The sequence below is a fragment of the Macaca nemestrina genome, chromosome 8, assembly GCF_043159975.1.
Source record: "Macaca nemestrina isolate mMacNem1 chromosome 8, mMacNem.hap1, whole genome shotgun sequence".
NCBI classification, from domain to species: Eukaryota; Metazoa; Chordata; class Mammalia; order Primates; family Cercopithecidae; genus Macaca; species Macaca nemestrina.
Genome location: NC_092132.1, coordinates 137,630,066 through 137,643,372, shown reverse-complemented (window position 1 = coordinate 137,643,372; position 13,307 = coordinate 137,630,066). Strand labels below are relative to the sequence as shown.

Genomic DNA, 13,307 nt, shown 5'->3' with positions numbered 1-13,307 from the left:
ATAGTTATGGCATTTGTTAATTTACTTGTTTACTATCTTTCTTTCCCACCACCCATTAACCTCCATGGTGTAGGGCCCACCTCTATCTGGACCACCCCATTTCCCCTAGTGCCTAACACAGTGTCTGGTGTATAGTAGACTTTAATGAACATGTGCTGTGCCAGGCATGGTGGCTTACGCCTGTAATCCCAACACTTTGGGAGGCTGATGTCGGAACATCATTAGAGGACAGGAGTTTGAGAGAAGCGTGGGCAACATAGCAAGACTTCATCTCTACAAAAAAAAAAAAATTTAATTAAAAAAGAAAACAAAAAAATAAATGTTTGCTGAGTAAATGGCTAAATAAGAGAGATGATGAAAAGAACACCAGACTCAGGTAGATGTAAATGTTTGCTGAGTAAATCGCTAAATAAGAGAGATGATGAAAAGAACACCAGACTCAGGTAGATGGGGACTTACCATTGTTAATGGAGGTGGTACAAAGACTTATTCTTTCTACAATCGTATTGGGTGAAAGAAATGGTCTTTGCCACACTGAATTAAGAAAATAAGTAAACATAAGTTGACCGTAATGTTCAATACTTTTCTACATTAGAAGTTCTTTAAATACTAGAAGTTCTTTCTCTAGAGCATTTAATATTTTGTCATTTTTTAAATGTTATATAAATAAAAGAACTTTCACCTGAAAAGCAATGAAGCCAAAACGTTACATTACAATGTTTAATTCCCTTTTGAATGTGTGTTGAATTTAATACAAATCAATAAAGCACTTTTCTAGGCCAAAAGGAACCAATGTTACATTTAGAAGGCAATTGACTGCATAAAAATATAATCTACACTATATTTTTTAAAAGAAATTCAAAATCTGATTCTACGGTTAATGTGGTATAATAATGTCTTCTTTACAGAGCAAGACACCACAATAAAGTAATGGCACAATAAAGGAAGTTTTGTTTTTTTTACTCTTGGTATTATCTTCATATCCCAGTAAAAAATAAACTCTTTAATAAATAAATATATATAATAAATATTTTCAAATTGAAAATGTATAAATAGGTCCATTGTTTTAAAAAATGTTCTGTCTTGGTGTGGCACGTTTCATAGTTCATGTTTCACCCAGGTGTTGTTTAGTTTTTTGGTTTTTTTTTTTTAAACATATAATGCTATAACCTGTGAATTCTACAAGGTCCTCAGAGTTTATGTAGCAATGATCTTGGTTAAGTCAATCCATTTCTTCAACATGAATCCTCTAGTTTTAACATAAATTTTAAAGTAAACATAATCCAGAGAGGTGAGGCACCAGCAGCAACCATGTGAGGGTTCCCGTTATCCACAATTCAAGAGATTTTTGGAGTCAGTCTACTGGTAAGGGCGAATCCAACATATCTAAGGGAACTTAATTCACATATAAAGAGTGATCATGATCTATTTCTGGTCAAGACTTTTTTTTTGTTTTTTTCTCAATATTCTTTCCAAATCCAGTCTCCCAGTAGAAAATTGACTTTAACATTCTGAATGTCTTCCTGGGTCATTATTTTATGATGGGAACTATGATAAGAAAGAATGGTTGTGGTTTGACTCCTCCATAATGTCACGATCACACTTCAAGTGTACATCAGTAGGTCCTTGTACAATTCTGGAACTCTTTCTGGATCCACTGGTCTAGGTAAGAAATGTGTGAACTTCTGATGTCTTTTGGACCTGGCGCCATCTCTTGGAGTCCCGTCTTTGTTAAGTGCCACAAAATACCTGCGGCCAGTGTCTCCATGTTTATATGTATTAGAAGAATAGGTGTTATACCAGTTCTCTTCAAATTGCTCCCTAAAGATGCATTCAGAAGTAAGTTTCTCCTGAAAGAGAGAAGATAACTATTATTTTTTTAAAAATACCTTTGAGATAATTGCCTCACAAGTTTCAACTCTTTATTTTCATTTCTTTGCCTTATCCAAGAAAGAAAAAGGTTAAATTGGTTTTGCTTTATTTTGTTTTAGTTAATATGTCATCTCTGATTCTTAGTGCAAGTGACTTGATCTGGCAGTGTACTTTAAAGCAGCAGTCCCCAACTCTTTGGCACCAGTGACCAGTTTCATGGAAGACAATTTTTCCACGGACCAGGACGGGGAGAGGAGATGGTTTCAGGGTGATTCAAGTGCATTACATTTATCGTGCACTTCATTCCTATTATTATTATATTGTAATATACAATGAAATAATTATATGTAATATATAATGAAATAACTCATCATAATATAGAATCAGTGGGAGCTCTGAGCTTGTTTTCCTGCAACTAGACTGTCCCATCTGGGGGTGATGGGACACAGTGACAGATCATCAGGCATTAGATTCTCATAAGAAGCACGCAACCTAGATCCCTCACATGCACAGTTCACAAAAGGGCTCATGCTCCTTTGAAAATTGAATGCCACCACTGATCTGGCAGGAGGCAGAGCTTACGTGGTAATATGAACAACGGAGAGCAGCTGTAAAATCAGATGAAGCTTTGCTCACTTGCCTGCCGCTCACCTCCTGCTGTGCAGCCCAGTTTCTAACAGGCCACAGACCAGTACCAGTCCATGGCCCAGGGGTTGGGGACCCCTCCTTTAAAGAACTTGAAGTCAAATGTCAATTCCCAATTTTATTTTCAAATACCTAATAAATACCCTGAATTTTCTCATGTCCCATATTATCACCCTACTACTCCCATCACTACCAAGCAGACCTGTAGTTTATCTTTTTCCATCGTTAGATGCCACAGTCCTATCTATCGAGCCTCTACTCTCAGCTTGGAACATTTCAAGATCTTGCTAAGAACCAAATTCCAAATTCATGATCATCACTCCAAATCATATATCTTCTCTTTATGAATTTACTAATTGTTTGATGATACAGTCTCCATGATTTATATCTGGATCTCTTACGATTAAGATAAAAGCCCAATGATTTATTGTCTTTTCAAAATGGACTATATATTGTCCTAAGGGATAAACCACAGTTGCTTTTTTTAAAATCCAACATATACATGAAGACTGTGTGCATGTTTTTTTTCTGTTGTACTTCTATTAATTTTATTGTAATTCTACACTTATGATTATTACACATTGCATTGTTTTTCTTTGTTCTGAGCTGACAGGAAGCCTAGAAATAACAAGTTTTACCCTTACGAAGGACAAATATTCATCTGCTTCTGTATCATCACCAATTCTTCTCAGTGTATATTAAGATGCTAGCTGAATATTGTGGTTCCAGTTGAGATTTTAATAAAAAAAAGTTACCACATAGTGCCGTCTGCTTAATCATACAAAGTCAATTCTTGATGGAAATAATTATAGAGACTTGAACCTCAAGAAGAGAGTCCACGTAAGAAGAGGAGTGGGATACTGGCACACATTTTTATCTTACCAATTCTTGTAAAAGCATATAAGCAACTGTGAACAAATGAAAAATGTTAACAATGAAAGAGAGAAATCCATATTGTGCTGTAAGGTAGAGTGTGATATCATCCTGCTCTTTTAATTCTTGTGTTGCTACTGCAGCTTTGCTCTAAAAAAAAAAAAAAAAAAAGCAACAACAACAAAAAACTTATACTGATGAAATATTAACCTGAGAAGTATACCTTATGTGGCATATTTAAACATACATAGTAGACCCACAGATGTGCACTTATCCCTAGGAGCAACTTAAAAATTGCCCAATACAACTTTGAGTGAGCCCATGGCTACTGTAATTTTCAAGACTACAGGCATAAAAGAACAGTGTGTTTGCCATCTTCTCTTTTTACTTGTAGTATCCCACAACTTTATTCACTTATTTCTTACATAAAAAGGTCAGCAAGTGAGTGATGTATATTTAGCTGTGGAAGATGATAACAGGTAAACAAAGTTTACCTTAAATAAACATAAAGGTGAGAGAGTCTAACATGGCAAGAAAAAAATATTCTCCCATTTATCTCTGTCTCTGGAGGGAATTATTAAAATACAGAGAAAACTAGAAAGACTCAAGGTAATGAATAGGAAGAACTAGTGAGCTGAAGGCAATAATGGTTGGGGGTTTCAAAAATATAACTGAGTTACTATACTATTGCTCAGACACATGGAAATTTAGCAGGATATAGAATTCAATGTCTACGTAACTATGTTTTATACACTTCTAACAGACATTATTGGTAGACATTTTAATTGCATAATAGATAGTCATTATTTTAAGAACTACAATAATAATAAAAAATACACATAATACGTACTGATCCATAGAGCTCTCCTTTGTCATTCATTCCAAGATAGAGACCACTGTCCACACCTCTAATACTGACCAGTCCCACTGCCACACTGATGAATTCCAAGATACCTGCATATGTAAACAAATTCATAAAAACATCATGTTTTGTATTTATGAATGAACATATGACTAACAAAAATCTTCCGAATAGTAGCGGTAGTTGGCCATTATTGCTAAATATAATGATGTATGTGTAAAAGTCCTTTGTAAATTGAAAACAGCTATGCAATTGTTTTATGACAGATGAAAAAAAGACAAAAAAGGAAAAAATTGTTCATCATGGTGAGACAACCAAGTATAAAGGGGTTCCTGGAGAAACTCTGACCGGCCTGTGTGCCGGGATAACACGATGGCTCCTCGGGAAGTTGACGCCCTTTGCGGCGGGGAGGAGCCTGGCCTCTACTGTAATGGGACGGTAACCTGGGATTCAATCTGTGAGATGGGGGCCTGTTAATAGGAACCTCTCTTTGCTTAGTTTTTTTTCTTTATGCTCAATAAATTCAATTTTTCTCACCCTTCTATGGTCCATGAGCCTAATCTTTCCTGGTCATGTGACAAGGACCTTTGCTTTTAACTGAACTAAGGAGAAAGTCCTACAACAATGGTATAATGTGAAGGGTGTCAAATCTTACACCATACTGAGCTGGGTTTGAATTCCAGTTCAGGAACTTACTAACTAGGTTGAGTAGGGGAGTCATTTGTCTTCTTTGAACTTTAACCTCTCATATGCAAAATGGAGGAAATACCTCCCTTAAGGAGATGGGTGAGGACTGACACATTTAGGCATTCAACAAATGGAAGCTATGATTATCATAAATTAGTACATAATAGAGGTATTCTCAGTTTTCCATGATCCCATCAGTTAGTTATAACCATTTTCTATTCATTGTTTTGTTTTTATTTACAATAAATCAAGTCAATCTGTTTCTAGGAGCAGCAGCATCCCTTATTGGGTATAACAGTGTTTTACAGTTAATAAAGGGCATCTGTTGGTATTTTCTCACCAGGCCCTAAAAAACCAGCCCTTAAAATAAATAGGGAAGATGTTATTATCCCCATTTTGCATATAAAGAAACTGAAGATCAGAAAGGTTACTTGATTTGCCTAAGGGACATGATATTTATAATTGGTACAACTGATATTTAAACTTACATTCTTAGCCCTAATCCACTGTTTCTACTTCAGGACACTGTTTCTTGAGGAAAATACAGTAGTTTCAAGACTTTACAGATTATGTAATATGCTATGTTTCCTGCTATGTAATTTTAAAAATTAAATTGTATAGTTCAGAGAAGAAAAAGGACTTTATAATTCATTAACTATGATAGCAAAATATAATAAATTTAGCATGCAAGTAGATTTGCTATCAATAACTTTCCAGAATTATTTCCATTTATCAGTAAACTAGGATCAAAAACTCTTCCCTAAATACACCGATACACTATAGTTTAAAAAAGTAAAACTTAACGCCTCCCTCTGAATCACCCTTTTTTTTCTACACACACTAAACTTTGGACTAATGCCTTTGTCTCATTCTTCCCTCTTTGACTCTGCTGAAAAAGCATAGCTGTATTTTCTATGCTTGGAACTGCGTTCCTCAATAGCATTCTACCTTCACCCCTTCACCCCATCCTGAGCTCTACAAACAGTATAAATGTGTGCCATTTAGCCTGACTCTTGCTCTTAAGTCATTTCTTGATTTATTGTACAAGTTCCTGTTTAGACACGTGATACTCCCAAGGCCAAGGGAAAGTACAGAATCTAACTATTCGCTGATATGCAGGGCTCTATTCTATCCAAAGCCTAATTCACTCTTTGTCAGAAACAGAGATTCTTAGCCAGACAAATGAGCTCTTTCAAACTATTAGGAGATCATGTAGAACACTAGAGCTATCAAGGATCTTACAGCAACAATACACTGCTAAATAGTCTATAAGTGGCTTGAAAGAGCCAGGATCCCTCATTGAAAGCCTAAGGCAGAGAGAAGATAAGATATAGCAAGAAGGCTCAGACTCCATAGGACAGCCATCATAATGACAAATACAGAGGTGGGGAGTGAAGGAAAATCAAACTCACTGCCAAGTTCGTTAGCAAAAGAGTCCTGCCAGGAACAAAAACATAGGCCCAAAACATAATTGGTAGAAAATATATATAGTAATGTAATTTCATTCAGAATATAATTACAAATGTATAATTACTTTGTATTGACTGTTACATTCAAATTAAAATGTGTGCTGTGGCTGGAATGCAACTTAATTCCCTTTAAGTATCTGATTTACATTAAGATTCTCTTGTCTTTCAAAGAACAGGAACTGATTAAGTGATTAGAATGTAGAATAGAACAAGTTTTCAACTACAATAAAATATGGGTTTAATTTCCATATAAGCTAATTATATAACAGATCTCATAAAGTGTTCCTTTTTTCTCGGAAAACTCAGAGGTAAACCACCTATACTTTAATTCTTATCTTAATGCTGTCATCTTGCCAAAAAAATATGTAGCTGTAGAAAGACAAAAGATGACTTATATTCTTAGAATAATTATATGCAATAGTTTTAACTTTAGTAAACAACGTCCAAAACCTTATATATAACCAGGCATAAATAATTTTGCAATGGCTCATGGGACTGATGGGAAAGAGGTTATATGTTTTGTGTGTATGTTCCTCTTAAAGATTTTAGTCACACTTTTAAATTCTGATCCTTTTTCTCCTTGAGGAAATAGTATACCACGTAGTAATTTGTAATCATTTGATTCTTAAATGAGATTTGACAAGTCTTTCTTATTTATAATACGAGGTGGCAACTAAGCTAATTCCTTTACAAAGAGTAGACATGAAAAACTTTCCTTAAGAGGTAATCACAGATTTTAGATAGATTTTCTAATGCCCAGTGTCCCATAAAAAAGACTTGGAAGTACTTTGTCTTTCTGGTATCACTTTCAAAGCCAGTCTTTTTAATAATCATAATAAACAGGTGAGTCAACCCACAATGCAACCACATCAGACAAATCTATGGAGAATAGGGGAGAATAAAGGAAAAGCCTTTAAAGAAATATGTTTGATCTCAGGCTAAACTTTTTTTTCTTTTCAGAAATGATTCCATGTTTACGTATTAGGTAAGGTGTTCCTGCTGTACTACTGTGCAGGAAAACTCCATTATAAACACAGAGATACCTCATGGCCAAATTAGTATAAAATTGGCAGGAAAAAAAAAAAGTTATTCCCTTTAACATCTCAAATAGCCATCGTTGAGTTTTCAAAACTGTCACTCTGATAGCAAAGATAAGAGTTTAAAAAAATAAAATATAGGCCGGGCGCGGTGGCTCAAGCCTGTAATCCCAGCACTTTGGGAGGCCGAGGCGGGCGGATCACAAGGTCAGGAGATCAAGACCACAGTGAAACCCCGTCTCTACTAAAAATACAAAAAATTAGCCGGGCGCGGTGGCGGGCGCCTGTAGTCCCAGCTACTCAGGAGGCTGAGGCAGGAGAATGGCGGGAACCCGGGAGGCGGAGCTTGCAGTGAGCCGAGATCGTGCCCCACTGCACTCCAGCCTGGGCAACAGCGTGAGACTCAGTCTCAAAAAAAAAAAAAAAAAAAAAAAAAAAAATATATATATATATATATATATATATAATTTAATAATTAGTAACTGAAGCACTAGCAAAATAAGCCAAACATACAGAAACACATAATCTTATATAGGTTGAACATAAACTTTCTTCTTACCTACACTCCCTTAAAGTAAATTATGATGTCTAAGCTATCGAAGGCCACTAGTATGCACTATAATATATCATAAGGAGGCCATTCACTCCCAGACTAATCTGGGTTATCTTCCTTTTGTTTAACAGTGAGTATTTTGTTCCTATACATAGCCTCCCACTATAGAGTGACTTACACTGGCGCAAATTCAATCTGTCATTTTCTTTGCAGCTACTAAATCATTAACACAAATTTAGCAAAAACAAAATGTGCTAGCCAGATGACAATTCTGATATTCAACTTCCATTCCTAAAAAAATGCCATTAAATGCCATTAATGAATGTTATCGAGTCTACAAATATTTACTAATCTCTCCCCATTGGGTTAGTCTTATAAACAGACACAAAGCAGAAGAGGCCTTTTTTTTTTTTTTTTTTTCCTGTCACTAGGAAGATTACAGTGTAATTACAAGGTTTTTTGTTTGTTTGTTTGTTTGTTTTTTGAGACGGAGTCTTGGTCTGTCACCAAGGCTGGAGTGCAGTGGCGTGATCTTGGCTCACTACAATCTGTGCCTCCTGGGTTCAAGCAGTTCTCCTGTCTCAGCCTCCCGAGTAGCTGCGATTACAGGCGCCCGCCACCACGCCCGGTTAATTTTTTTTTTTTTTTTTTTTTTTTTTTTGGTATTTTTAGTAGAGACGGAGTTTCACCATCTTGACCGGGCTGGTCTTGAACTCCTGACCTCATGATCCACCCGCCTCGGCCTCCCAAAGTGCTGGGATTACAAGTGTGAGCCACTACGCCCGGCCACAAGTTTCTTAAAAGTAGAATTTCCAAGGCTACACTGTGTTTGGCAGGGTGAAATTCTGACTACTACCTAAGCTTAACTTCTACCTGCTATCTACCTATAAGTATTATCACATTTGTGTTTATTTCTAAATCTTTCTGGTAGTTGAAATATTTTTGTGCAGTGAGCGCAGTGAAGTCATCCTTAAAGGCAAGAGAACTGAGCCACCTGGTGTCGGTAAAGTTCTTTAGAACCGAAATCTCAGGGCCAGGCACAGTGGCTCACTCCTGTATTCCCAGTCCTTTGGGAGGCCAAGGCGGGAAGATTGCCGGAGGCCAGGAGTTAGAAAAATCTCAAGCCTCCCCAATTTAAAAACCACTTTCTAAAAGTGACCCCAGGTTGGCCACTAGGTCATGACACTCTTGACTGATAGTCAATGGGAATTTGGAAGAGATCAGTGGAAGCTGCAAACATGTGGGTTTTAAAAAGTTAATTTTCTAAGCCTTTAAGTGCTACCAAATGACCACCACATGCTTATTTCTACATCTAGGGTTACAAATGCCCCCTCAAACTGAGATTTACACTTCTCCAAAGTTTTAATGAGTCCTACAAGTCAAAAAGGGAATAATTATAAGAACAAGGGTGTGAGGACACGATAAGAGAGGGCCATTCAGAGATGGGGTGAATTCTCAAAGAACTCTATAGCGCTACAGATTGTGGCTGACAAATTAACAGTATCTTTTGTAAAAATATAACGAATTTTTCAAATAATGTCAAAAGTCTGATGATCAAAATCCTTTGAGATTGCTAGCAGGTTAACTAATAGAACGGAAACTTCAGCTATGGGGAAAGATCCTGAGCCATTAGAACGGGAGAGCACCCCATCTTTGTACAGAAAAGAAAACTAAGCCTCAGACTGATGAGGGGACTTGCTAGTTACACAGCTAGTTAGGAAGTCATTAACAGGAGAGACCCACCCGATCCAGTATCTCTTAACAGACACTGCCTTAACAATCATTCTCTTGTTTCTTTTAACCCCTTCTCTTCCCAGGTACTGCTGGAGGTATTCTGAAACCCGTCCCTCTGTGTTCCCACCCATATCTTCTTTCGCTTTTCCATTTCCTCTTTCCTAAGGTCAATACCAAGATCCTTGCTTTCAGGTTGCAGAATTTCTAAAGAGGAGCTTGGCTGAAGAACTAGGCATGCTCAGTAGCCGGGTGGTCGTCCCCCTCCCCGCCCCTCCCCCCTTTCCTTTTCTTTTCTCGCCCAGATAGAACTTAGGAGCTCAGGGAACCTCAGACAGGTGAGCCCTACAGTAGCGAAGGTGCCCACGGAAAGTTAATCTGCTAACTCTTCAGGTGAACATTTGCAGGTCTCTAGGTAGACACGTAAATGCTCGCAATCCATGTCAAGAGCAGCCCCGGGTGCAAATCAGCTGCATAAGTGTGGGGCATGTTTAAAGAAGCCCAGTGCTTCCTGTTGTTAATTTTTGTAAAGTGGACGGCATGAGGGAAAATGAGAAACGAAATCGGAGAAAAACATATAAGGATTTTTTTTTTTTGACTGCCTGCGAGGTAAGCAGTGCAAGAACTGTGTGATGCCCAGTGCACCAGGTCTTGGTGTGCCCGGCAGTGGGAAGGGCAATGGGGAAGGCAGGAAGGAGCTTGCGGAGCGCCCACCCTTTCTCCTCCCTCCCCCAGCGTCTGGAGCTGCTGCCCTGCTAGAGGCAGCGGCGACAAACTGGCAGGAAAATTTCTCCCCGCGCCTACTCTGGCCCGCCCTTCAGCCCCAGTCTGCCTCTCGCACCGGCTGGGTCCAGGGGAGCTCCGGGTTCCGCGCAGCGCCGACGTCCTTGGCAGGCAAAGAGGGAGGTGCACCGGCAGGGGACGAGGAGCGGAGCTGGGGCGCAGGTGGGGGTGGGGTCGGGATGCTAGTACATACCGAAGAGGCTGTGGTCCTGCCGGGTGCCCTGCACGCTGCCGTCGGGCAGGATCTGCAGGTGGAAGCCGGTGCGGCAATACAGCTGCCGGCGGCGCAGGATGCCGTGCAGGTGCGCCAGCTCCGCAGCCCCCGGCCCTCCGCGGGCGCTCCGCTCCGCCGCGCCCCTGCGCTCGCCCAGCAGGGGCGGCCGCTCCCCGGCAGGAGGCAACAGGAAATGCGAGCCCACCTGCTGGCCCAAGCCCTCCAGGCCGCCCAGAAAGCCCCCGACTTCGGCTAAGGGAGCCATGGAGGGGGAGATCCGGAACACAAAAGACTCCCCCAGTAAAGAGTGTTGCGGGGGTGAGATGGAGGTGGATAGAGAAAAATTATAGCAAAACGAGCGCAAAAAGTTAAGGCCCGATTACTCCTCTGAGGTCGCTCCGGAGGGACTTTGCACTGAAATGGCAGGGAAGCTCTCACTGTCTTGGAGCGATCTTCTCTCCTTGGGTAGGTGGGAGCCGGCTGCTGGCTTTGCAGAAATATCTATAGCTGCCGCTGCCAATACTAGGACTAGGGCTGGGGGCTGGGGCTCCAACTCCGCAAACTGATCAGATCAGAGTCCTGTGTACATACACACCGAGTATATAAGCTGGTCCTCTTGACATATGCTAATCAAGTCCTTTCATGCGCGCTGGGGAGGTTCTGTTTGAAATCTTAAACCGGTCTCCTCTCAACACGTTTTTGCTCTTCAGAAGTGACCAAAAGGGGCCCTTGGCACTTCTCCATCCATGCCCTCGCAAAAACCATTCCTGCACTTGGCCAAAGCCAGCCAGCAACTTCGAGGAGGTGCAGTCGAGGCCCCTCTTTGGGGTTGTCTTTGGGACAGCGGTGATGCTGTTCAGCTGCAGCCGTGCAACCGCCTTTGATGTGAGCTTTGCAGTGATAGATCGCCGCTAAAAGGAGCCCAACTTGGCAGGTATATAGAAGAAGAGGAAGGGAGGAGGGAGGGAAGGCGGGGAGAGAGAGAGAGAGAGAAAGAAGGAGGGCATTGGTAGGAGGAAGAAAGAGAGGAGAGGAGAATTGGATTCCTTGGGAGCCTGCAGTGGACAGGTGCAAAGAAAGGTAAGCGAGGGAGAAGGAAAAGGGCGTTACCTGAGGCTTACAGACCTGCCCAGACACACATGAAAGAAAAATCAAAGCTTTGACAGTTTAACTCACTAATTTTAAAACACTAATAAAATGTACAAGCATTACTCCTTTCTTTTATCATTTAGATGGGGGATTTTTCTTTACATAATCAAGGTTAGGTAAGGAACACCCTCCCTCCCTCCTTTACAATTTCTCTTTAATGTTTATCTTTACTCAGCACATAATATAACCAAAATTGCCGTATATATGCATATACACATATGTATTTTTAATTGTATGCTGAGGCCATGAACTTCTAATTAGTGTAAAATAATAACATAATATAATCACGAGTCGAAGGATTTAGAGTAAATCCAAATAGGCTGGAAAGAAATGGTTTACATTTCTGTATTTTGCCATGAATAGAAAATGAGTATCTGGAACATTGTCCTAAAGGATGAGTGGCCTTTTGGGCCCTTATACAGTCTAAGAGCACTTTCCTGTTTTTCTTAGTTGCGTTTTTGTAAAAGCTAGATTTTTTGTTTACATTTGAATTATAAAATCTAAAAATAACTCAATGGAAATAGTCTTGATGCTTGACGTGTTTTGACACTTCAAAAAGTTACTGGTAAAATTGAAGAGTGCTTGGGCATATTTGTAAAATCAAAAACCACGGAAGCGAAGGAATTAGATATATGTCCATTTAAACATTGAAACTGGTTTTGCACCACTGGTTAAATTCAAGGTCTTTCTGTTAAAATTTTTCAGCGGTAGAAGGGTTGAGAATCATTGGGCAGATTCACACTTCCTCTGAGTGAAAAGTTTTAGGGAATTGATGAAGATTACTTTCTCAGTCTTGTTTCATGGTCTGTTCAGAAAAAGCATCAACCTGGGAGCTCAGTTGGATTTGACTGGTTTATTTTATTTGCTCTGAGGAATTTTTTTCTAATTAATTAGCAGGTGCTTTAAAGTGGGTATAGTTACACATTTTCATCACTACAGGCCTAACTACTGACCCTTGTGTAACCAAGTTATAAAAGAGTCCTTAAAGCATGTGATTTACTGTCGATAGATATAAAATAAAACAAAAACACTGGCTAAAAACAATAAAGAGATAAATCACTTTAGAAACGTATATTGCTAAATCTGTTTTAAAGGTTGTACCAGGTAAAAGTTATATTATTTCACCTTTCAAATAACAGCAGTCTGTCTTGTGGTAGGACCCCAAATCCACCATAATCAAGATTTCAAAGCACATCTGTGTAAACATTATCACGTCAGTGTAAAACATCAACCAATGAGCTTTTACTTTGAACCAAATCTTCTTAATTGCAGTGTTAAATCAAAGAAAGTTAGATCAAAGTTGTGTGAATCTCATAGCAGGATAACTGAAGTAGCCAGTACATCCACTGATCACTTTTAAAGAGGAGATACTTAAGGGTTTTAAACTTAGATCAAGTGCCTTTTAATGAGGTTTGTTTCAAGGTCCAAGTTC

The 13,307-nt window shown here is 39.3% G+C and overlaps 1 protein-coding gene across 1 annotated transcript; it reads right to left on the bottom strand.

Annotated features, from left to right (window-relative positions):
• Positions 1–409: 409 nt before the first annotated feature.
• LOC105463744 (fibroblast growth factor 20) lies at positions 410–11,858 on the bottom strand. The gene is made up of 3 exons (XM_011711023.2): positions 10,706–11,858; positions 4,241–4,344; positions 410–1,850 (listed from the first exon to the last, which is right to left on the bottom strand). The coding sequence occupies exons 1-3, from the start codon at positions 10,989–10,991 to the stop codon at positions 1,605–1,607; spliced, it is 636 nt and encodes a 211-aa protein (XP_011709325.1). The 5' UTR covers positions 10,992–11,858; the 3' UTR covers positions 410–1,604.
• Positions 11,859–13,307: the final 1,449 nt, after the last annotated feature.